The sequence below is a fragment of the Solea solea genome, chromosome 10 (genome assembly GCF_958295425.1).
Source record: "Solea solea chromosome 10, fSolSol10.1, whole genome shotgun sequence".
Classification (NCBI taxonomy): domain Eukaryota; kingdom Metazoa; phylum Chordata; class Actinopteri; order Pleuronectiformes; family Soleidae; genus Solea; species Solea solea.
This window is the reverse complement of record NC_081143.1, coordinates 29,655,387-29,680,571: the sequence shown is the minus strand read 5'-3', so window position 1 is coordinate 29,680,571 and position 25,185 is coordinate 29,655,387. Positions and strand designations below refer to the sequence as shown.

Here is a 25,185-nt window from a genome sequence, read left to right as displayed (position 1 = left end):
TGAGTCTGGAAGAGGGGGCGGGGTCTGTGTGTTTCATCGTCATCATCATCAGGGCAGAGAGCAGAAGGAGATCAGAGCAGAGCGTGAACAGCTGTGGATATGTTCAAGCCTCTACCTCATTCATTCATCTGTGAATTCTTTTTTAAAATTAAATCCTGTTTTTTGAGCTGAAACTAAAACAACAGCCTGGCTTTTTTCTTTCTTTTTATCTTTTTGTTTTTCTTGTTTTTGGAGTCCTCCTCCTGTTGCTACAGTATGTGTGTGTGGTGTTGACCCCACGCTGCCACCTGCTGTGTGACCACAGGAGCACGAGGAAACACCAGGATGTTTCCTCTGATGAGGATGAAGCAGCAGCAGCAGCAGCCCTTCTCTGTGGTGGGCTTTTCACTGACCTGGACACTGGTGCTGTCACTCAGGTGAGTCACCTGCTCACATCATATCAAATTAAATGAGATATTATTTTACCAAATTAAATATGTATTGTATCATTATAATGACTTTGTACCTCATTATTATTTTATTCACAACTCAATTTAAGGCATTTTTGATTATGAAGACACAAATTAACATAGATACATATACACACATAATCCCTCCCCATAAACCCTCCCACAGGGCCAAGAGTACAGAAGTAGAAGGAAAGAAAAAACAAACAATTCCAATGCAATGAGATCTAATAATGCATAAGTCAGACAGGTTAACAAAAAAATGTGCTCATATAACATGATTGATTAGAGATTTAACTCCTTAACATACTCAATAAAGGGAGACCACACTGCCGAATGCTATTGCTCTCTGTATTAGAGGTACATATTTCTGAAGGTGTGACCCCGAATATGGCTGTGAGTGAATTGGGTTTAAGGTGTGTGTTGCATAGGACTGATAGACGGTCAAAAATGGAGGACCTGAAGTCAACTAGGGAGGGGCAGGACCAGAACATGTGGCCAAGTGACACTCGGTCACCACACCTGGGTCAAGAAGGGAGAACACATGAGTACATTTTAGCTAGTCTTAGGATCTCATTATTATGACTTGGTATCTCATTATGACTTAGCATATAATTATTATTATGACTTGGTATCTCACTGTGATGACTTACCCTTTCATTAATATTACTTAATATCTCAATATTATAATAATAATAATTATTATTATTATAATATTATTATTATTATGACTAAATATCCTGGAGAAGTCCTGGAAGCTGGTGCTGTCATTCAGGTGAGTCACCCACTCACCTGTACATTTGATTATGTTATCTGATTAAATTAAATTAAATTAAATTAAATTAAATTAAATTAAATATTATTTTATATTACATTTCAACTTGAAATATAAATAAAATGCAGACAAATGTAAACAAAAACAACAACTACAGACAAATAAAGTACATAAAATAAGTACATTTAAAAGTGGTATCTAACATAACAAAAAAGTTTAAAGGCGACATAGACCGGAAGCTCCAATTAACGATGCGTTTGTGTGTGTGTATCTGCGTCATTACCTCGTTTATGAAACTCTAAAGTTTCAGAACAAACAGTTCAGCCACTGCTGAGAAAATAGTGTTGTATTGTTTTCCTGGGCTCTGCGAAGCGGATCGGCACTTCCTTAATTTGATGTCGTCATCAGAAATCCTCACCACTCCTCTCACCACCGTAGCGCCTCCCGGTGCGGGCACTAGTCCGGGCACATCCGGTTGCGTACATTCAACCGCAGAAGAAGAAGAAGAACTACTCTCGTTGTAGCTGCTGAGATGCAGAGCATCCACCGTGCCAGAGGGGGAGCTGTGTATCTGAGAGCTGGCCTATCTATTACGTCACTTCCAGGTACCTGGCCAATCACAGGACAGTGGGAAAGCTCTCGTTGGCTGGCCAATCACAACACAGTCCACATTCTGGGGGGGTGGTTTTGGTATGAAACAGCGCTGCTGACGAGAGCGTCAGTGAGGAGATATTTTGATCGGCTCGTTTGCAGCGATTAGGACGTTTTTAACCATGAAAACAAGTTAATATATGTAAGTAGACCTCCATAACTAACATATATGTGACCATGAAAACAAGTTAATATATGTAAGTAGACCTCCATAACTAACATATACGTGACCATGAAAACAAGTTAATATATGTAAGTAGACCTCCATAACTAACATATACGTGACCATGAAAACAAGTTAATATATGTAAGTAGACCTCCATAACTAACATATACGTGACCATGAAAACAAGTTAATATATGTAAGTAGACCTCCATAACTAACATATACGTGACCATGAAAACAAGTTAATATATGTAAGTAGACCTCCATAACTAACATATACGTGACCATGAAAACAAGTTAATATATGTAAGTAGACCTCCATAACTAACATATATGTGTCCATGAAAACAAGTTAATATATGTAAGTAGACCTCCATAACTAACATATATGTGACCACGAAAACAAGTAAATATATGTAAGTAGACCTCCATAACTAACATACTGTATATGTGACCATGAAAACAAGTTAATATATGTAAGTAGACCTCCATAACTAACATATACGTGACCATGAGAACAAGTTAATATATGTAAGTAGACCTCCATAACTAACATATATGTGACCATGAAAACAAGTTAATATATGTAAGTAGACCTCCATAACTAACATATATGTGACCATGAAAACAAGTTAATATATGTAAGTAGACCTCCATAACTAACATATATGTGTCCATGAAAACAAGTTAATATATGTAAGTAGACCTCCATAACTAACATATATGTGACCACGAAAACAAGTAAATATATGTAAGTAGACCTCCATAACTAACATATATGTGACCATGAAAACAAGTTAATATATGTAAGTAGACCTCCATAACTAACATATATGTGACCATGAAAACAAGTTAATATATGTAAGTAGACCTCCATAACTAACATATATGTGTCCATGAAAACAAGTTAATATATGTAAGTAGACCTCCATAACTAACATATATGTGACCACGAAAACAAGTAAATATATGTAAGTAGACCTCCATAACTAACATACTGTATATGTGACCATGAAAACAAGTTAATATATGTAAGTAGACCTCCATAACTAACATATGTGTGATACAAGCATTCTATGTCGCCTTTAAAACCGATTTATTTAGCCTTTTATACATAAATATACACACACATATATATTAAAAAATCAGAGCGACAACAGACAGATTTGATTGGTGGTGACGTCACACCAGGTGATGCCATCATTAACCAATCACTGTCCGTCATATTTCGTGTCTAGGTCACAAATGTTCAGTTTCTTGACCTTAGCTAGCTACGGGTATGTTAGCTACTGCAGCTAAGTGTTAGCAGTAACTACAGCCAACTGTCAGCCACTAAATATCCATCCATCCATTGTCTACCGCTTTATCCCCCACAGGAGGGTCGCGGGGGGTAGCCACTAAATATAACAATTATTATTTTAATTCATATTATTATATATTAGCCGCAAGAGTAAACCATTAGGCGCTAGTTGTAGCTCGTTGTTAGTGGCTACCACTAGCATTTAGCCACTAAAGCTAGCAGCTAATAAGCCATTGTTTATTAGCCGCACAGTGAACACATGGGTTATATAAATCGTAGCAGAAATAAAACGGGACAAAGAGTTAATTTTACAGAGAAGCAGCTTCTTCATCCGATGGAGAAATTAGAAAAATAAGACAGTGTAACAATGATTGGTGAGTCCTCCTGTTTTTCATATAATATATGATTCTTAACTTTACTGCTGTGTGATCTATGGCCTCATTTATGCCTGTAAAAAATAATGGTTATGTTTATAATACATGTGTTCTTGTTTTGTATATGTTCTATATAAATAAAATTTGACTTGACTTGACTTGATAATTCTATTTGAATTGACGTCAGTGGCCGTTCTGCTAATGCATTTTCATTTTCAAATTTGACATTTCAATTTGAATGTTGGTAACTATTTGCTGGCGGATCTTTTGAAAATTAAATCTTAAATGTACTTTTATTTTTCATTTTAATTAAGTTAAAAATGAGCAGTCTTGAAGAAGAAAATGTTGTTTGGATGATTTATTGCTAATTTTATCAAAACATGCAGATATATTCTGAAAATTAAAAAGCATTTCTGTTAATCTATTTTAATTTGAATTATGATACAGATTTGCTTCCATAAACTGGAAGCAAATGTTTTGATGAATTGATTATTAATCGATTACTAAATTAATCGTCAACTATTTTGTTTTGTTTTTCAATAATCAAAACCAGTTTGGGTGATTTTCCAGCTTCTTGTGATTATTTTCTGGTTTCTTTGCTCCATGAAACAAAGAAATCATCGAAACTGAATCATTTTTAGTTTGTGGACAAAAACAAGACATTTGAAAACATAATTTCCTGGTTTGACAAACACTGATCAAGTACTCGATGGGTTCCCTGTTGTGTCACATCCACTCACCTCCTCCTGTAAATCCTTTTATTTATAGGAATATTCGCTGCATTTTTTAAATTTAGGCCAAAACAAATGTGTTTTCTTCCCTCACAATATCTTTGCTGAAGTGCTAGCGTAACAAAAAGGATGCTGAAAAGGACAAAAAGCTGCAGTAAATCTTCTTACATTGTCACCCTTGTCATGGTTGAATTCAAAGACAAAAAAAATGTAACAGGCTTAAAGTCTGTCACTCCACTGGAGCGGAGCTGGATCCACAGCCAGGTTTTTCTAATATGCTGCCTTTGTTTCACCCGGATTTCTTCTTCTTCTTTAATTGTTTGTTGTTTGTTTGTAGCATTATTTATGGTCACTGCTCGTATCATTCTACAGGGCACACGTATGTTCATGTTTGTTTGTGCTCATTTACAGTTTGTTCAGCATGAGTGAAGAAGACACAGAGCTTTATACAACACTTGTTTTATTCTTTTACCCTAGACTGTAAATAAACCTAAGTTTATGTATTCTTCTATGGAATCTTTGCACTCCCTCACTTGTTCTTTGCTCTCCCTCACTTGCTCTCTAATTCCATATCTTTCCAGTTTGAGAAGTGAAGCCCAGAAAGCAGGAGAAAAGTAGCACTAGGCCACCAGGGGGCCACTCTGCTGGTTGTTAAAAAGAAGTCTATGTCAGGGGCCTCAAACTCAAATGGGGGCCAATGAGTGTCTAGTCTGGTCAAGAAGCGGGGGCCAACTGTTCAGTAGTGGCTTGGCAATATGAGCTTATAAATATAACATAATATTCCGTCACAGTATCGCGATAAAGATATTCACGATAATATTTCACAGAATTTCAAATGGGATGATGTTAATGTCACAATATAAACATGTTTATGATGCAAAATCAGTCCATTAATATCTAAAACTGTATCTACAACAAAGTAAATCAATACAAAAACATACATAATTTAATGTTGAATGTAATACATTATTTTTATTATTATCTTTATTTTATTATTATATTGCTAACAAAATAATTTACTGTTCCCACAGGCCCTTGAAAGTTTTTGAAAATAGACATGGGTCATTGAAAGTGCTTGAATTCTGTGCAAGAAACAAGTGAAGTTTATATTTAGGTAAATGTCTCCGTTGTTTGTGACGATGACACCTGTTTCATGTCCTGCGTTGAGGTTTCTATTCGAGCTGAAACTAATGATTATTTTCATGATCGATTCATCTGTCGAATTTTCTCGATGAATCGAGTATGTGTTTGGTTCAGAAAATGCTGATCAGTGTTTGTCAAACGTGGAAATGATGATGTTCTCAAATGTCTTTGTTTTTGTCCACAAACTAAAATGAGTCCGTTTTTATTGATTTCTTTGTTTTTATGGAGCAAAGAAACCAGAACATATTCACATTTAAGAAGCTGAAAATTACACAAATTGTTTTAATTATTTTTTTTTTTAAAACACTGAAAACCATAATTGATTATCAAAATTGTTGATGATTAATTTAGTAATTGATTAGTCATTTTTTCAGTCTTCTCTGTTGGAGAAGACTTGGAGGTGTCTGTCTGTCTCTCTCTCTCTCTCTCTCTCTCTCTGTCAGTCTGTCGCTCTCTGTCTGTCTGTCTGTCTGTCTCCCTCTTGTGTGTTTCCCAGCGGGCGTGAACAAACCCTGACACATGTGTGAGTGTTGAAGGTGAGATCAGCTGTCTGTGCTGGACGAGGGGGGTGGAGCCTCCTCCTGTATTAGTTGCATGTTTGAAAATGGCCTCGTGAGAAAATGTCCTACAATTGTGGTTACAACGTTATTCACTGATACATTATGCATTAGGGTGTGTGTGTGAGCAGAGAGGAGAAGAGCCTGCAGCTGATGATCACATGACACACACACACACACACACACACAGAGAGCAGTGGTGGAGACTGTGTTCATGTCAGTGCACAAGCTGAAGGCTGTTTCCTCGCTGCGTCCTCACTCAATCACAGAGGACACTCACTCACACACACACACAAACACACACACACACACGTAAACCTCTTCTTCTTCTCTGTTTTTAGTGTAAAGTTACAGCGCCACTTACAGTCCTGGCATAGTTACTACAGCATTTTGAGTATTTTTTTAGCTTCTAAAATGTGAATATTTCCTGGTTTCTTTGCTCCATAAAAACAAAGAAATCATTAAAACTGAATTGTTTTGGTTTGTGGACATCAACATTTTTAAACATGTTATGGACCAAGCAAGTACTCAATGAATTGGGGAAATAAAAATAATGGTCAGTTGCAGTTACCATGGTTCCCTGTTGTGTCACTGAATATATGATATAGTTCTCTCTCTCACTGTGTTGCTGTGCTAATGTAAAATGTCACAGCATCTTTTATGACACTCAGAACTAGGGCTGCACCATTCTGGGAAAAAAGTCAATCACAATTTTTTTGCTTAGAATTAAGATCACGATTTTTCCACAAATGGAAATGAATTGTAATATAATAAAATCTCATCATTTAACAGCGACAGCACTGCCGAAAGCCTGCGAGCCGAATGCAAACCTTTTCTTGGCACAAGATCGGCTCGGGTGGTTGTGTGATTCTCGTCACGACCATCCGAGTTTTCATTACCATCCATTTTGTAGTTATCCATTTCTGCTTAGCACACACTTCACTCAGCGCCGCTGCTCATAAGCTCTCAACTGTAGACGATCTTCACCTCCTTCACGTGCCGTAAAGGCTTCAAGTGTTGAGCGAGAAAGCAGCGACAAAGAAACTCCGAGAGGAAAATAGTATGCAGCTCATGAAATAAAATGCAGAAGAATTGTTGTGATTTAGAACTGAGATCACGTGTAGTTGTGTAGTGTAGCAGCTCTACTCACAACCTACATGACCTCACTGCACTCATCTTTTCTTTCTCTCTGCTTCTCCACTTGTTCTCCAGACACACGTATGGATGAGTGATGATATGATAATAATGTAGCATCAGTATCAAAGAAAAAGCACAAGTATGATCTGTGTGCAGTCTACATCCACATCATAGAATGAATCAAAAGTGCTGAGTCTTTAAATAAGGTTTATTTAATATTCATCCATGAGTGTTGTGCGATGGCAGACTTTGAGGCTGAATGTGTCTCATATTTCATCCTCAAATCAAACCTGTTTTACTCCCTCAGTCACAACACTGATGTATTTTTTATTTTTTATTTTGTGTGTGCGTGTGCGTGTGTTTTCAAGCTGACATCAGCTGTTACATAATCCCAGATGAAGCGAGAGAAAAAAGAAGAAGCCTCCTCTCTGTCTCTTTGTGTCGACTTCACACCGATGTTTTGTTACATAATCACTGAGCTGGTTTCAAATAATGCTGTACATGTTAAAAAAAAAATCTAATCTGTCGTGGACACAGTGTTTCTGTTCAAACATTCAGTCAAAAAAATGGAGCACAAACATAACAATAAAACGTATATACAGATTTTATAAGAGTGGCACAGTTCAAAATTCTCTCTGGGCCGTTTTTATGAACAGAAATAAAATAAAAATGGTCTAATTTTGTGACTTCTGCAGAATTGTCTTGAGTCTGCGAAAGGCATCTTGTAAAGCCTGAAGATGTGATCTATAAACACACCCTGAGGATGTCCATGTAAGGAGTCGTGTCTTATTCCCACAGCAATTAAACGAGAGTGGTGCCGCGTAAAGGCCCTGCTGAAATTCTGCACACAGCGCACGGACCCAACACGAGGGATTGCGTCATCAAGTGCGACGCAATTCAAAGCCATTTTGGTTGCGTGTGGAAACCTTTAGGTGCCTCGCAATACGATTACGATTCAGGAGCCACGATTAAAAAACTATTTGTTCAGTTCTTCCTCCATGAGCGGAGCACAGACTCTGTCTGACACAGTTACTGGACTGAAACACAGCGGCAGGTCTGTGATCAGCTGTGCTGTCGCTAAATTCATCGCCTCAGCTCGCTTAGAACCTCGCCACAGCAAGTACTAAAAAAGTACCAGGTACCAGGTACTATGCTAGTGGAAACACAAAATAAACGTGCCGTTGCGAGGTGAGGCAAACCATTGGAAACGTCATTAGTCACTTACCCACCGCCATTTTTAACGAGACACACAAGTTTAATTCATTTCCATGATCATTTAGTAAACTAAATGAAAGAAAAGTGTAAGGTGTAAGTGACATCTTGAATCACAATTGACACGTCGGGCTTGTACGTGCGACATGTTTAACAGCTCAGTGTGGAGAAGGCATGAACAGCGCCACATAGAGGCCTGGCATATGTACTACACGGTAAAAGTCACACAGTGTTCACCTCTCCGCTCAGAAAATCTCTCGTGCATTTGTGTTTTTCCGACCTTGTGCAGCAGCAGCAGCAGCAGCAGCTGTCAGTGGTAATGGAAACACATTTAAACAAGGACGACATAAATCCATTAAGTGTCCTGTGTGTGTGTGTGTGAGAAGAGACTATAGTAGCAGATTAAAAGCTCATCCTTTATTGATAAACACTGGATGTGATGTCGTGAGAGAGAGAGAGACTGTATCATCTCTCTCTCTCTGTATTTAACCATTGACTTTCATCTGTTCATCACTTTATGTAACCAGCTTCAAACTTGGCAGGTGATTTTCAACATTCAACATGTTAGTTTGCATGAACAGACGGGCGAGGCACATACGTGTCATACATACACAAATACACCACACAAATACAAAAATACAACAGACAAATGGACAAATACACTACACAAATACAAAAATACACCACACAAATACAAAAATACACCACAATATAGAAACATAAAAGTAGCACTAGGATATTGTCCCTTAATAATTTAGTCCCAGTGAAAACCTCATCTGTGACATGGATGAGGTTTATTTCCGTCGCTCAGGGCATTAAAGTTTTTCCTCATGTTCGTCCTCGAGGACAAACGTTAACGTTTTTCTCGAGTCTGAGCTGAGCTTTACGTCAGCTGACAGGTGTCACACTGTGAAGATGTCACAGACAATCACCTATAACACCTGTGTGTGTGTGTGTGTGTGTGTGTGTGTGATGATAGTGTGGGTCAGTGTAAGGAGGTGGACAACGTGGCAAGGGCACGACAGCCGCCCATGTCTCCGTCCGACTTCCTGGACAAACTGATGGGAAGGACATCAGGATACGACGCCAGGATACGACCCAACTTTAAAGGTATCACCGTGAGCCATTCTATACATCCACTAAGACACCGCCAAATAATGAGCTGTTCTATACATTTGTGGCCAAAAGTTTTGAGAATGACACAAATATTACATTTTCACAGGGTCTGCTGCTTCAGGGTTTTTAGGTGTTTTTGTCAGATGTTTCTATGGTATACTGAAATATAATTACAAGCTTTTAATACTTCATAAGTATTAAAAGCTTGTAGGGTACACAACCTACACAACCTACACAGGGAGAGAGACACACCTACACAACCCCGAGTGGCCGGGGTTGTGTAGGTGTGTCTCTCTCCCTTTCTCTTTGTTTCACACAGGCAGGCAGGCAATCAAGCCTATGCATCACAGGTGCGTGCAGTTACCAAGGAGGCGGGGCTGTGCCTTTAAAGCCCTACAGTCCAGCTGTGCTCTCTCTCTCTCTCACCATTTCCAGCCTGGCGTCCTGCAGCTCACATTGTTTTGTTCTTAGTTTCACATCCAACACTCACACACATCCATACACCTGCATTTACAACTGATTCACCTGATTACAGATATAGGTTATGTTTGGTTTAGCTTGTTATGTTGATTATAAATAAATGTTAAATTGCCAGCATCTCTCTTGTAGCTGTTGTTTTGTCAAGTCATCTGAGCCAGTCTTGACAACAATTACACTGAGTTCATGCAACAACTCAATATTTGCAGTGTTGACCCTTCCTTTTCAAGACCTCTGCAATTCTCCCTGGCATGCTGTCAATCAACTTCTGGATCAAATCCTGACTGATGGCAGTCCATTCTTGCATAATCAATGCTTGGAGTTTGTCAGAATTTGTGGACCCAAAATCTTTATGTTTTGGGTTAGGGCTAGGGTTAGGGCAAGGTGCTCCATCATGCTGGAAAAGGCATTGTTCATCACCAAACTGCTCTTGGATGGTTGGGAGAAGTTGCTCTCGGAGGACGTTCTGGTACCATTCTTTATTCATGGCTGTGTTTTTAGGCAAGATTGTGAGAGAGCCCACTCCTTTGACTGAGAGGCAACTCCACACATGAATGGTCTCAGGATGCTTTACTGTAGGCATGAGACAGGACTGATGGTAGCGCTCACCTCGTCTTCTCCGAACAAGCTTTTTTCCAGATGCCCCAAACAATCGGAAAGGGGATTCTAAATCTTATACTTTATTAATCCCCTTTGCATTTGACCCATCCTAGAATTAGGAGCAGTGGGCAGCCACACTGAGTTGTGGTTAGGGTTAGCAATACCCAGGGAGCAATGGGGGTTGGGTACCTTGCTCAGGGTTACCCCAGCCCTTTTGACCTGGTAGGGACTTGAACCGTGACCCTCCAGTTACAAGCCCAGTTCCCTTTCCACTTGGCCACGGGCAAAGAAAATGACTTTATCCCAGTCCTCAGCAGTCCAATCCCTGTACCTTTTGCAGAATATCAGTCTGTCCCTGACAGGAGAGAAGTGGCTTCTTTGCTGCCCTTCTTGACACCAGGCCTTCCTCCAAAAGTCTTCGCCTCACTGTGCGTGCAGATACACTCACACCTGCCTGCTGCGATTCCTGAGCTACCTCTGCACTGGTGGTGGCCCGATCCCGCAGCTGAAAAAACTTTAGGAGACGGTCCTGGCAACAATTGAACCTCTCTCCTGTTCTGGGGATAAAGTTATTTTTCAAGGCAAAGAGGGACTTTGCAATTAATTGCAGTTGAGCTGATCACTCCTCATAACGTTCTGGAGTATATGCAAATTGCCATTATAAAAACTGAAGCAGCAGACTTTGTGAAAATTAATATTTGTGTCATTCTCAAAACTTTTGGCCACATCCACCAAGGGACTGACAGCCAAATAATGAGTTATTCTATAAATCTACCAAGGGACTGACGGTTTAATGTAATAAATAAATTTAATACCAGTATATGTATGTATATATATGTGTGTGTGTGTGTGTGTATATATATATATATATATATATATATATATATATATATATATTGTTAGGACTATAGTCGTTATTTTTCAGTCAAACTGCTGTGTGCCCTGCGTTTTTTTCTTCCTTCAATCTCCTAGGCAAATAGGTGTGTGCCATAGCCATGCCAGGATTGGTGGAGTGGTTCTGGGCCCTGGCTCTCGATTGGCTGTACTCCACCACCACCTGCTACATAAGGAGCCAATATGGTGGCTGTCAGAAGGCAGCATGGCAAATGGCAGCTGGAGACATTTTTCCTTCTCCCCCCAACCAGCCACACTTCGGCTTGCTAGATTCTTTGTATAGTTTAGTTCTTGTTAGAGTAGTAGGGGTGGACTGCCAGTTTTGTAGCAGTGTTTTTTTCCTGTTTATCTAGTTAGGGAGGTAAGTTTCCTGTATTTTGTTTTGTTTAAGGTTGATTAGGTAAGATTTATTATTTTCTAGACAGGGACCTTTTTGTTTGTTATTTTTGCCTTAGTTAAAATATATTGTCATCTCATTTTGTTATTTAAATTACTTTTGTAAATAAATTGTTCTTTTTTCATAATCAGTCAGTCATCTACCGCTTTATCCTCAACCAGAGGGTTCTTTTTTCATAATATAGAACTTAAGTCTTTGTGGTCACTTGGGACTTGGAAGATGAGGCCTTATCTTGTTATGTCCTAAGCCCCCTAGACTGGGGCGTAACTATACATACATACATGTAATAAAGAGTTGTTTTTGTCTTTTGCAGGTCCTCCAGTCAACGTCTCCTGCAATATTTTCATCAACAGCTTTGGTTCCATCGCTGAAACCACGATGGTGAGTGTGACACTGCAAACGCACAAACATGAATGCATGACAGGGTGAATGATGTGAATGTCATTTTTAACTAACCCTAACCCATATGTATGTGTGTATGTATGTGTGTATGTGTGTATATGTGTGTATGTATGTGTGTATATATATGTATGTATGTGTGTATGTATACACCCCCCCCCCCCCCCCCCATCAGAGGTTGCGCTAGACTTTTTCGTTGTCTGTCATTTTGACTGACAGGGTCATAAAAATCCCGTCCTAATCAATTTTTACCATCACTTTAAATGATAATAATGACATTTAATTGCTTTGTTCATATTGCAGTGGAATATGAACAGTTAACCTGTGGCCTAAACGCACAGTCTCAGTTTACAGTTCTCACAGTTTTCACCTCTTATCATTATCATGAATTGCAATCTGTCAAAATGACGGATGGCTCTCAGATTTTTCCGTCACCGTTTTAAAAAAACGGTCAATGACAGAAAATATTCGATTAACGCGATCCCATGTATGTAGTTCACCAGCAAACTGACTACCTGTCACCTGATCAGTCATTGTCACTAATTTGGAGAGCACCTGTGAAGACACTGAAGGACTCATTCAGTCAAACAAACTTCAGAGAGAAGACCTCCAAGTTCACTCATAGGTTCAGTCCAAAGACGCCAATGGTCGGTGAAATATTTTATTTACTTTCATGGTGTTTGAAATGCTGCTTAAAATGTTTAACTACTGGGTAGATTGCCTGAAGAACACATTGCAGCATTGACTGCATTGATTTATGTTAAATGGGTTTGTGCTGAAACAATATTTCATTTTCAGTTAGGAAAATGAAAGGTATAAAGATACAAAAGGATAGTAAAAAGTTGAAACGTTACTAAAAAATTTGGAAAATGCATGAAACTAGATTTTCTTTTATTTAAAAGGCTTAAGTTTTTAATCCATTTAAAATGTTTAATCAATGTTTAAATTCATTTAAAATGCATTAAAAAATGTTTAATTAAAATTGTCACTTTGTGATTAATCATCTAAATAATATTTCACATATTTCCTTTAAACTGTTTTGTTACAGGTGATGTGATTACCCAACAGTTTGCTAACTTCCTGTCTGTCAAGGCAAAAAGCGAGCACTTACTGTCCTTCCTGCCCATAGAAACCAGGCTTGATGTGTCTGCATGGCTTCCTCAGCCAACTCTACCCTGAACTTTGGGGTTTCTGTCAGAATCTTCTACTCTTATCCCAGGCAACGGTTGAGACGTTTCTCCATGAACAAGGTAGCAAGTAGCTGCTGACCTTGTGGGATCAGCAAGGTCAAAATACAGAGAACACCTTGACCTGGAGAAGAGGAAGAGCTAAAGCACTGCAGAAGACCACATCACTGAGCTTACGAAGAAAGAGCAAACTCTCCTGGAGGTATGTGGCTCTCTGGAGAAGAATGCAGACATGTCTGTTGAGAAAGCTGAGGGTAAGTCTGGCACCTTGATGGCTTAGCTCATCACAAAGTCAAAGATCCTCATGAAGAGACGCAAAGATAAATTGAGTGAGCTGAAAAAATAGTCAGAACTGGAGATTAAGGCCACAGAACTGAGTCTCACCTGAGGGTGTGTTTGGTAGGTCCAATAGTTTTTTTTTTTTTGTTTTTTTTTTTGTTTCCAGTTGCACTTGTAATTCTAACTACTGTTTGACTAAATGTACTATTTTTTTTTTTTTTGTATATTGTTCTGTATACTTGGTCGGGAAGATGCAGTTAAACTGCACTTGTTCAATTCAGCTATTGAACCAGAGAGCACTGAGTATCACTTTATGTTCAATAAACAGACAAAAAGTAAACTTGAATGACTCTCATTGAATGACACACATGCTATGCTTGGGTTGTAATACAGTGGGATCCCAACTATCGCCTACATTTAAAGTGTTTTGGGCTTGCATTTCATTCAAGGTGGCATTAAAAAGTCTTAAATGTCTTAATTTATAAATCTAGATTTATATAAATAATAAATTTGACACTAACACAGACAGTTTGAAAGCTTCAGAGCTTTATGACTCTATTGGCGCATTTCCACCGGTTCTACTCACCACGGCATGATTAGGTTGCATTTCCACTACAAAAAAAGGACCTACTTAACGTGGGCGAAGTCACCATTGCATGGCTGAGTGAAACTGCAGTGACTTTGTTTTATACGCGAGACACACGTACAGCCTCCTACTCCACAGACTACAGTGGCAGCGGTCTGTGATGCCGCTCGCGATCAGCGGCGCTGTCCCTAAATGCACCACTCCACTTTAGAAGACTCCTGTTAAATATAGAGGTTTCCCTGGTAGTTGTTTGTGATTAACCCATGTTGTTAGGATTGTTAAGTAGTTTTAAGTGATCTGCTGTTCAGCTTGATTTCTGTGTGGCACGTCTCTTCCTGTGAAGGGACTCTGGCCAGTCAGCGGCCGGCAGTCTGAACAATCATCGCATAGTACCGACTACTAGCACGCTTGGAACCTCGCTGGAGCAGGTACTAAAAATAAGTACCTGGTACCAGTTACTATGCTAGTGGAAACGCTACTTAAACCGTGCCGTGGCGAGTAGAGCCGGTGGAAATGTGCCATATGTTGTGTTGCATCATTAGCAGAGCACAGCTATGAGATTCTTTTTCTAAGAGCTTCTCTGTAACACTGTGTGTGATTAAAGTATGACCTTTAATATTCAGTCACAGGAATATTTCATGTCTTTGTGTGAATGTTTTTAACTTCACTTTTTTTATCTTCTATCATTCTTTAGTATTTTTCTTCTTCACTGAAGACTCACAAAAGCCACTCAGTTCAAGTCTATGATGTCTGAAGAACATGTTCACATCTTTATCCACTCACTCTCCCACACTAAAGCCCATAGAGAAAATCAGTGATTTTAGCTGGTGGGGACCCAGGAGCTGCTGGTCCTCTGCTGCCTCGTGTGGTCGCTTTGTCACTGAGGTCAATCTGAATGAAGGACTTTAAATGCTGAAAAGACAAAAAGGACATCGGAACTTAGTGATGGAGGCAGCAGTGGATCGTGTGTGTTTGTCAAACTTTCCTGTTTGAAAAGTCTGTCTCACAATGAGATAAAGACGTGAACATGTTCTTAAAGATATCGACTTGGATTTTATTAACTGATTTTCTCTTGTCTGGACCAGTAGTCCTCATTGAGACCAAAACCTGGTCCAAATGAGGCAGAACCTCATTTCTGAGGAACTGGTTAAGTTTAGGACTAAGATTTGAATTGTAGTTAGGTTAAGGTTAGTCAGTAACTGGTTATGGTTAAGGTGAGTGATGATTGACACTTGTCCTCTCTCACATACAGACTGTTATGTCACTGATTTGTTGTTTGCTGGAGGAACAGATGAGTGTAGATGAAAAAAGACAGATGGTTAGAAGAGAGATGGGTTTTAATCCTAGTATGACATATGGCCTTTGTGTGCGGATGCGTGCATTCCCCATAGAGAGAATCAGTGATTTTAACATCACACACAACAGGAGTTGTTGATCCACTGCTGCCTCCATCACTAAGTTCACATGTCTTATTTTGTCACTTCAGCTTTTTAAATCCTTTGTTCCGATTGACCTCAGTGACACAAAGTGACCACACAAGACAGCAGAGGAGTAGTAGCTAGAATCACTGCTTTTCTCTGAGGTTTGGTGTGTGAGTCAGTGGTTTACAAACTTCAGTTTCCTGTTGGAAAAGTCTCACAGTGAGATAAAGACGTGATCATGTGACATAGACTTCATGAAATGAGTCTTTTGAAAAGTGGCTAAAATCTGTTTTTCTTCTCTCTCCTGGTTCTGTCTGACCTGTGTGTGAGCGGTGACGCAGACACACACACACAGACAGACATGTAAAAAATGATATGAAAGCATTTTAATGTGAGTCAGGATAATGAAGCCATGTTTGACCATGTGTTGGTGTTTGGACAGGATTACCGCGTCAACATCTTCCTCCGTCAGCAGTGGAACGACCCCAGACTCGCCTACGCCGAGTACCCAGACGACTCTCTGGACCTGGACCCGTCCATGTTGGACTCCATATGGAAACCAGACCTGTTCTTTGCCAACGAGAAGGGAGCTCATTTTCACGAGGTCACCACAGACAACAAACTGCTGAGGATTTTCAAGAACGGGAATGTTTTATACTCCATCAGGTCCGTGCTGGACTAACTATACTCTTCATTTTAATGTAGTGGTGGGTGGGTTAGGGTTATCAAATTTAATTTGATTATTGGGAGTTCATGAGGGCAAGAAATAAAAATTTGACAAACTTTTTATCAATAGTGAAACTTTTTACATGAAATTTTTATTAAAACATTTTGCAGAATAAAAAAATTAAGATAAAATAAGATGGTTCTTGATTTGTCTCTGTGTGCAAATTTTTACAGCAGCAAAGACCGTAAAGAATAAATGTTAATGAATAACTGCTGACTCACTCTTTCTTCACTTTCAGACTCACATTAACTCTGTCGTGTCCCATGGATCTAAAAAACTTCCCCATGGATGTTCAGACCTGTATCATGCAGCTGGAGAGCTGTGAGTACACACACACACGTTCACACACACTCACACATTTATTTATACATTTATATATATGTGTGTGTGTGTGTGTGTATATATGTATGTCAAGGCACGCAGCAGATAAGGCGAGACATAAATATGAATTCATCTTCACCCACTCATTTCGATGTTAGATCGTTCATATAGACTCTTTAAATCAGAGGCTTTATCAGTCAACGACTGGAATACTCCCAACCCTAATAATTTGGAATTTTGTAATTCCCAAAAAATAATCTCAAACACAAAACTGTTGAGTCACTGAGCCTTAAATCTCATTACAGGAGGAAAAATAAATAAATTACCTCTGATTCCTAAAAGACTGTGCTCATGATCAAATGTAATGCCAGTGGTTTCTACATCACTGCGTTGGTTATATAGACTTATATATATATTAATATTGTAATAGTTTAATGTTGTTTTTTCAGTTGGTTACACCATGAACGACCTGATCTTTGAGTGGCAGGAGAACGGACCGGTCCAAGTGGCCGAAGGCCTCACGCTCCCACAGTTCATCCTCAAAGACGAGTCAGACCTGAGATACTGCACCAAGCACTACAACACGGGTAACACACTACAACACGGGTAACACACTACAACACATGTAACACACTACAACACAGGTAACACAATACAACACAGCTAACGCAATACAACACGGGTAACGCACTACAACACGGGTAACACACTACAATACAGGTAACACACTACAACACAGGTAACACAATACAACACAGCTAACACAATACAACACGGGTAACACACTACAACACGGGTAACACACTACAACACGGGTAACCCACTACAACACAGGTAACCCACTACAACACAGGTAACCCAATACAACACGGGTAACACACTACAACACAGGTAACACACTACAACACAGGTAACACACTACAACACGGGTAACACAATACAACACGGGTAACACAATACAACACGGGTAACACACTACAACACAGGTAACCCACCACAACACAGGTAACCCAATACAACAAGGGTAACACACTACAACACGGGTAACACACTACAACACGGGTAACACACTACAACACGGGTAACCCACTACAACACGGGTAACCCACTACAACAAAGGTAACACACTACAACACGGGTAACACACTACAACACAGGTAACACAGGTAACACACTTCAACACGGGTAACAACACAGGTAACACACTACATTAAAGGTAACACTACACAACCCAGGTAACAAATGACAAAAACAAAAGGTCAATGAAGATGATGTGGTTATGAATAAGTGAATGTCGTTTTTTCTGCAGGTAAGTTCACCTGTATCGAGGTCCGGTTCCACCTGGAGCGTCAGATGGGCTACTACCTGATCCAGATGTACATCCCATCCCTGCTCATTGTCATCCTGTCCTGGGTCTCGTTCTGGATCAACATGGACGCTGCTCCGGCCAGAGTGGCTCTGGGCATCACCACTGTCCTCACCATGACAACGCAGAGCTCCGGCTCCAGGACTTCACTGCCAAAGGTTTCTGTTTTTGTTCAGAACTTTAGTTTGTTTAGTACTTCAGGTGTCTGTGTGAGTACTTCAGGTGTCTGTGTGAGTACTTTTTGTTGTGTTGTATCGTTTTGTTGAACGTCAACAACAAAAAATTGTACCTCCCTTATTCTACTGTATGTACAACAGCGGTGTTGTGGCAAGCACTGTTGCCTCACAGGTCACTGGTTTGACCAAGGTCTTTTCTGTGTTGAGTTTGCATGTTCTCTGTCTCTGTCTCTGTGTGTGTGTGTGGTGTGTGTGTGTCACATATACTGTACACATGTATGTGTGTTTGTGCAGTTAGGAGGTTTCTTATGTTTCCAGTGCTAAACAGAGCTTTGCACTCCACAATGTTTCACATGTCTGAATAAGTAATTATATCACAGAGGAATGAGGTTACATCCTTCTGACACCGTGTGTGTGTGTGTGGTTTCCAAACTTTCTGTCAGTCTGTCTCACAGTGAGATAAAGACGTGAACATGTTCTTAAAGATATCGACTTGGATTTTATTAAATTTGTGTTTGTGCCTGGTATTCCTTATGTTGTGGGGACATAAATCACATTATTATGACATGAATGACTACATTTTAAGGTGAGGACATGTTTTAAATGAAGGCTGAGGTCAGAAGTCAGGATTAGTTATGGTTAAAATAAATGTAAGTCAATGTAATGTCATGGAAACGTGTGTGTGCAGGTCTCTTATGTGAAGGCCATAGACATATGGATGGCTGTGTGTCTGCTCTTCGTCTTCTCCGCTCTGCTGGAATACGCCGCCGTCAACTTTGTGTCGAGGCAGCACAAAGAGCTGCTGAGATTCAGACGACATCACAGGAACAAGAGCAGCAGCAACAACAAGGTACAGAGACAGGTCAAAATCCACACTGTGTGTGTGTGTGGCTCTATGCTGCCACCTTGTGGTGGCCTACTGCAGTTGCTCATCAGAGCAGCAGAGAGTGACTCAGCATGTTTGTGTCTCTGACTGCATGATCCACAACGTCCAACATTCAGTCAACAAGACCAGGATCCAGAATCACAAAGACCAGGATCCAGAATCACAAAGACCAGGGCCCAGAATCACTCAGACCAGGATCCAGAATCACAAAGACTCCTGAATCACAAAGACCAGGGTCCAGAATCACAAAGACCAGAGACCAGGGTCCAGAATCACAAAGACCAGGGTCCAGAATCACTAAGACCAGGATCCAGAGGGTTGAACTGGAGCTGGACTCTTGTTTCTGGATGTTATTTGTGTTTCTGGATGGTGTGTGTGTCAGTGGGGGTGCAGTTGATCCTGGCTGATTCACTCCGTCATGTTCACACTGACAACGGCCTCAAACCTCCGCTGTTGGGATCAATGAGCAGCAGCCACACTGTAAAACACTTCACACTTACATCTGTGACCTTTGACCTGTCACTCTGTGCGTGTGTGTGTTTTATTTTATTTTAATTTGTCATTTGCATGGTCCAGTTATTGTGTGGCATGTTTGTAATGTATGTTGGGGGGGGCCTCATCAGCAGAAGTCTGGTAATGACCCATTTATTTGAAGCAGATATGTTGGAGCAGGGACTGTGGGTCCCAGGACCAGGACTGAGAAGCACTGCTTTAGGACAATCAGTCAGGAAAACTGAGATAAATATTATGCCTAAATTTAAAGTGTATAAAACATATTAAATGCATTTCTAAATGAGAAACATGAGTGATTTAACTTTAGAACAAAAGACTTTCAGTTCAAACTTTAATTGTGTGCCCTTACTCAATGGCCTGATGAGAGACACAAACAGTGAGTGAAGAAGGAAGAAGAATAAATGCACTCTATCTAATCTGATCCGTGACTCCGCCCCCCTCTGTTTCTCCAACAGGAAGGGGAAGTCCACGAGAGCCGGCTGACCTCCAAAGCGGCCGTGACCTCCACTCCCTGCAACAGCAAGGATTCCAAGTCCGGCACCAACAACGCCGTTTCTGTACTCAACAGCGGAGGAGCCGCAGCTAAAGCTACCCACAATGCACCTGGAGCAGCGACAGCATCAGCAGCATCAGTGGCAGGTGGAGGCGGTAAAAGCATAGACGAGATGAGAAAGTTGTTCATCGATCGAGCCAAAAAGATCGACACGGTGTCGCGCGCCGGTTTCCCTCTCGCTTTTCTCTTCTTCAACATTTTCTACTGGGTTCTTTATAAAATCCTCAGACATGAAGACGTTCATAAACTGTAGTTTTAAAACTGTACTGTATGTGCACACACACACTCATTATGTGCACACACACACTTTCTACTGACAACCAGACCACGATGTGAGTGAGTGAGTTGTATGTGTGGGTGTGTATGTGTGGCACACACACTTTACTTTAGACCAGGACACTTTAAAGGACACATATGTAAAATATGAACAACAGCAAACATCAGCGTTTACACTGTAAAACGGTTTATTATAAATAGGTAAAATTAGCTTCATGGTTTATGGGAAATTTTTCAGCGTTTACTTTAATCTTTAAATCATGATAAACTAAGAAAAGGGCTTTGTGTTAAATACAGAAGTTAAAATTCAGTGTGGGAGTAAATGTCAAAATGTATTATTATATTAATTAGGTCTAAATACTTAAAGAATGACTTTAAGTAAACATTTCAATTACTTAAAATTTTTATTTTTTAAAAAATAGAATCAAATTTGCATCCATTGAAGATTATTTGTCTTATTTCAAACTGGGCTGTTTTTGTAGTGTAAGGTATAAACTCGACTTCTATTAGGTTAACATTCCTCTTCAGGAGATGAATAATGTTTAAAACTAACCTGTAAATCTTGTTTCTTACATTGTGTTCTAGTTTTTCCTGTAATGTGCCTTCAAAATGAGGAAAAACAGGCCAAAATTCCCCATTGGCAGATCATTATATAACCAGAAAATTATTTCTAACACGGCTGTTTTTACAATGATTAGGTTTAGATTCTTAAATTCAGACTCATGTGAAGTCATTATTCCTCTAGCCTGTTAATCTTGTTCCAGATACAAGTTTGTTGTTTATGTCTCTCTTGTGGTTAAATGAACTAAAATGACATTTATGACGCTTAAATATAATAATTACCGTTATTATTTTTAAAACAGTAAAGCACATTATTATTTCTTGATCAAGATGTGAAATTGTAGTTATTTACATGTTTTAGTGGTTATTATGTTTGACTGGTAAAAAGGGTAATTCATAAATAACATTAACATTTTTAGGTTTGTTTTATTTAAAGCTTTAGATGAAATATTGATGTTTTCTTGTGTTTCTGGCAGGTGTGTTGTGTTGTGTTGGAACAGCTCAGTCGATCCTCCTGTTTAAAAATGTTGGACACATTAACTGATTTAGCGAAACAAAACCAACCGGGGACGATACAGCACATTCTTGTTATTCATCACAGTCGCAATGTGAGCTGCAATTGACGTAGTGCTTACATCAGCCGTGATCTTTGGATGCGACAGAAAAAACTGTCACGAGTTTGGTGAGAGACGTCGGAACAAAAGCGACGGCCCGGAGCGACTGATGCGTGGAAATGTGACTCTGAATAGAACCAGTGTGTTTCTGTTTTAGAGACAGTTGGAGGTTAAAGCTGCCATTCTCTGGGTTAAATATATTTGTATTCATTCACCCACACTCTCACGGTAATGGTGCATTCCGTTTGTAGTCGGAACCTCAGAATTTTCCGAGGTCGGGGGCGATCCTAAGATGGCTGCTACTTTTACTGTTAATTTCTCTGTCGTTTTATAACTGTCGACACAAAGTGACCACACAAGGCAGCAGAGGACCAGCACCTTCTGTGTCCCTGCAGCTAAATTCACTGATTTTCTCTGTGGACTTTGGTGTGGGAGAGTGAGTGGTTTACAGACTTCAGTTTAAGTCTACGATATCTTTAAGAAGCTGTTCACATTGTTATAACTATTATAATTTCAGCATCGTTTGTGTTTCTTTTTAACTCTCAATGTTCTTGGATGCAGTTAAATGTGTTTACCATGTGTCCTGGTGATGGCGGTGATATGGAGGGTCACAGGTCGGGACCTGGACAAGTTGTTTCACATACTCTCGGGAAATCAGTGGAAGGAAAATCTCATTGAAATATGTCAAATGTTTTTTTCTATGGTACAGAATAATACAGACGTGCTGAGCTCCTGCTGTGTCACTGATGAAAAACTCACTCGTGAACAGTTTCCTTGGTCGTTAGCTGCTGATTGTGAAGCACAATAACAGAGGTGGAGCGTGTTTTGACAGGTCCACATGATTCCAGTGCTGTTTCAGAGCGTTTAAAGGCCTATTTCAAGACAATCTGTGTTTTACAAACTCACTGTTTCCTGGAAGGAAGTTCACTTAGTGATTTTAAGTGAAGCCTTTTCCTTAAAGCCGTCATCACGACACATATTTACACCCGTGTTTCCTCTCAGAAATCAATCACTCTTTCAACAAGTCCAGATAAGTCTGTGTTTGTTTTTTAAACGCAAGCTAAGTTTTCTGCTGCTGCTAATGGAACTCCAGCATCCAGGGTTACAAGTGGAACTACTGTTTTACTGTTAGCATCGCATGGAAGAAGCTAACATGCATTATGACGAAGTGTGTTTAAGGTGCTGTGTAGCTACTGTTGCATCACTTTAAATATGCTAACACTTTGAACAAGCTAATACTCGTTATGGTTAAATGTGTCACTTAGCGTCACATTAAAGAAACTGGCACTCATGGTGAAATGTGTAGCTTCTGTTAGCATCACTGCCCAGGGATTGCAGATGGCAACAAGCAATTGGCTAACTACTTTAAGCATCACTTTAAATATGCTAGCACATGTAGCTACTTTTAGCATCATTTTGAAAAAGCTAATACTCTTTATGGTGAAGTGTGTCACTTCTCTTAGCTTCACTTTTAAAGTGCTAGCACCTGTAACTACTGTTAGCATCACTTTGAGTATGCTAACGTGTGTAGCTACTCTTAGCATCATTTGGAGGACGCCAATGTGTGTAGCTACTGTTATCACTGTGAATATAGTAGCTTAAGTAACTTCTGTTTGCATCACTTTCTTAAAATCACTTTGAGGACACTAACGTGTGTAGCTACTGTTAGCATCCCTTTCAAGGAATTAGCTTAGAAAACTTACGTTTGCATCACTTTCTTAGCATTACTTTGAGGAAGCTAACGTGTGTAGACACTTTGAGGAAGCTAACATGTGTAGCTACTATTAGCATCACTTTGAGTATGCTAATATGTGTAGCTACTGTTAGCATCACTTTGAATACACTATCTTATGTAGCTTCTGTTTGCATCACTTTGAGGAAGCTAACGTTTGTAGCTACTGTTAGCATCACTATGAGGATGCTAACATGTGTAGCTATTTCTAGCATCACTTTGAGGATGCTAACATGTGTAGCTACTGTTGGCATCCGTTTTGAAGAAACTAGCTAACATAATGACTGTAAGCATCACTTTCTTAGCATGACTTTGAGGACCGAACATGTGTAGCTACTTTTAGCATCACTTTGAAGATGCTAACATGTGTAGCTACTGGTTGCATCACTTTGAGGATGCTAACATGTGTAGCCATGTACGTAAACACCGGAGCCACAGTCATGTCATAACTATGACAAACCTATAGGAGGCAGCAGAGAGCTGTGTGAGCCAATTGGAGTTTGGTTTTATTTTTTAACAATGTAAATGTTGTAAAAACTGAAAGGAAAAAGACACAACATAGTTAACGTGGACGCAGTGGAAAAAAATTATGTGTAAATCCTGAAAAAACACGTGTTTTCACTTTGTGAGTTCTCAGCAAGTGTGAGTGTGTGAGAGAGAGAGAGAGCGAGAGAGTGTGAACTTCATCTCTCACGTTTCCTCTTCTCGTTCTTCCACCAAACAATAAAAATGTAGTGTGGATGCAGATAGAATACTGTTTTCTGATTTAAAAAAAAAAAAAAAAAAAGTATGGACGCAGATAGAAAATAGTTTTTTGATAAAAACATAGTGTGGACACAGAAAACTGTTTTTAGATAAAAAAAAAAAAACAGTGTGGATGCAGATGGAAAACTGTTTTCTGATTAAAAAAAACGTTGTGTGGACGCCGATAGAAAACTCTTTTCTGATAAAAAAAAAAGTGTGGACACAGATAGAAAACTGTGTTTAGATAAAAACATGGCGTGAACGCTGATCGAAAACTGTTTTCTGATTTAAAAAAAAAAAACAGTGTGGATGCAGATGGAAAACTGTTTTATGATAAAAACAGTGTGGACACAGATAGAAAACACTAAATCTAACCTGCATAGAATAATGGCAGTCCTATAATGGGAACATTTTTTAGACAAACAGATTTCTTGTGTTAGCGTTGTAAACGTCTTCCATTTATTTTTTTAGTTTTAAGTAAAACTTCCTTAAATTTTGGCCAGGTTTTTTTCCCCTCATTTTAAGGCAAAATTTAGGGAAGTTTTTTTTTTCGCAAAAAAAAACATGGGAAAAAAGGCAAGAAAAGGCAAATCAATTCTGTCAGGTCAGAAATGTTGACATAAATGAGTTTTTCTTGACTTAAATTAAAACAGCTCTGTTAGAAATAAACCAAATTATTTAAAATGTATTTAAATTTCCTGATTTTAATTAAATAATCTAATGGGATTTTTTTCTTGTTTTAAGGCAAAAAAAACTAAAACAGTAAAAAGTGATCAAAATGCAAGAAAGTTCAAATCAATTCTGTCATGTAGTAAATGTTCACTTTTAACTGAGTCTTTCTTTACTTAAATGAAGCTGAATTTAAAGT

At 39.3% G+C, this 25,185-nt stretch overlaps 1 protein-coding gene across 1 annotated transcript; it reads left to right on the top strand.

Annotated features, from left to right (window-relative positions):
* The first annotated feature begins 87 nt into the window (after nt 1-87).
* LOC131466340 (glycine receptor subunit alpha-3-like) lies at nt 88-20,903 on the top strand. Its single transcript, XM_058639512.1, has 9 exons — nt 88-416; nt 9,472-9,602; nt 12,290-12,357; nt 16,291-16,514; nt 16,814-16,896; nt 17,346-17,483; nt 18,206-18,420; nt 19,127-19,288; nt 20,293-20,903. The coding sequence occupies exons 1-9, from the start codon at nt 325-327 to the stop codon at nt 20,641-20,643; spliced, it is 1,464 nt and encodes a 487-aa protein (XP_058495495.1). The 5' UTR covers nt 88-324; the 3' UTR covers nt 20,644-20,903.
* The last annotated feature ends 4,282 nt before the right edge of the window (nt 20,904-25,185 follow it).

What these genes read in the sequence shown, in the direction of transcription:
- LOC131466340 (XM_058639512.1), top strand. Translation starts at nt 325, where the DNA reads ATGTTTCCTCTGATGAGGATGAAGCAGCAGCAGCAGCAGCCCTTCTCT. An exon ending in GATACGACCCAACTTTAAAG is followed by an intron (nt 9,603 to 12,289) that starts GTATCACCGTGA and finishes TGTCTTTTGCAG; the next exon opens with GTCCTCCAGTCAACGTCTCC. An exon ending in CACCAAGCACTACAACACGG is followed by an intron (nt 17,484 to 18,205) that starts GTAACACACTAC and finishes TTTTTTCTGCAG; the next exon opens with GTAAGTTCACCTGTATCGAG.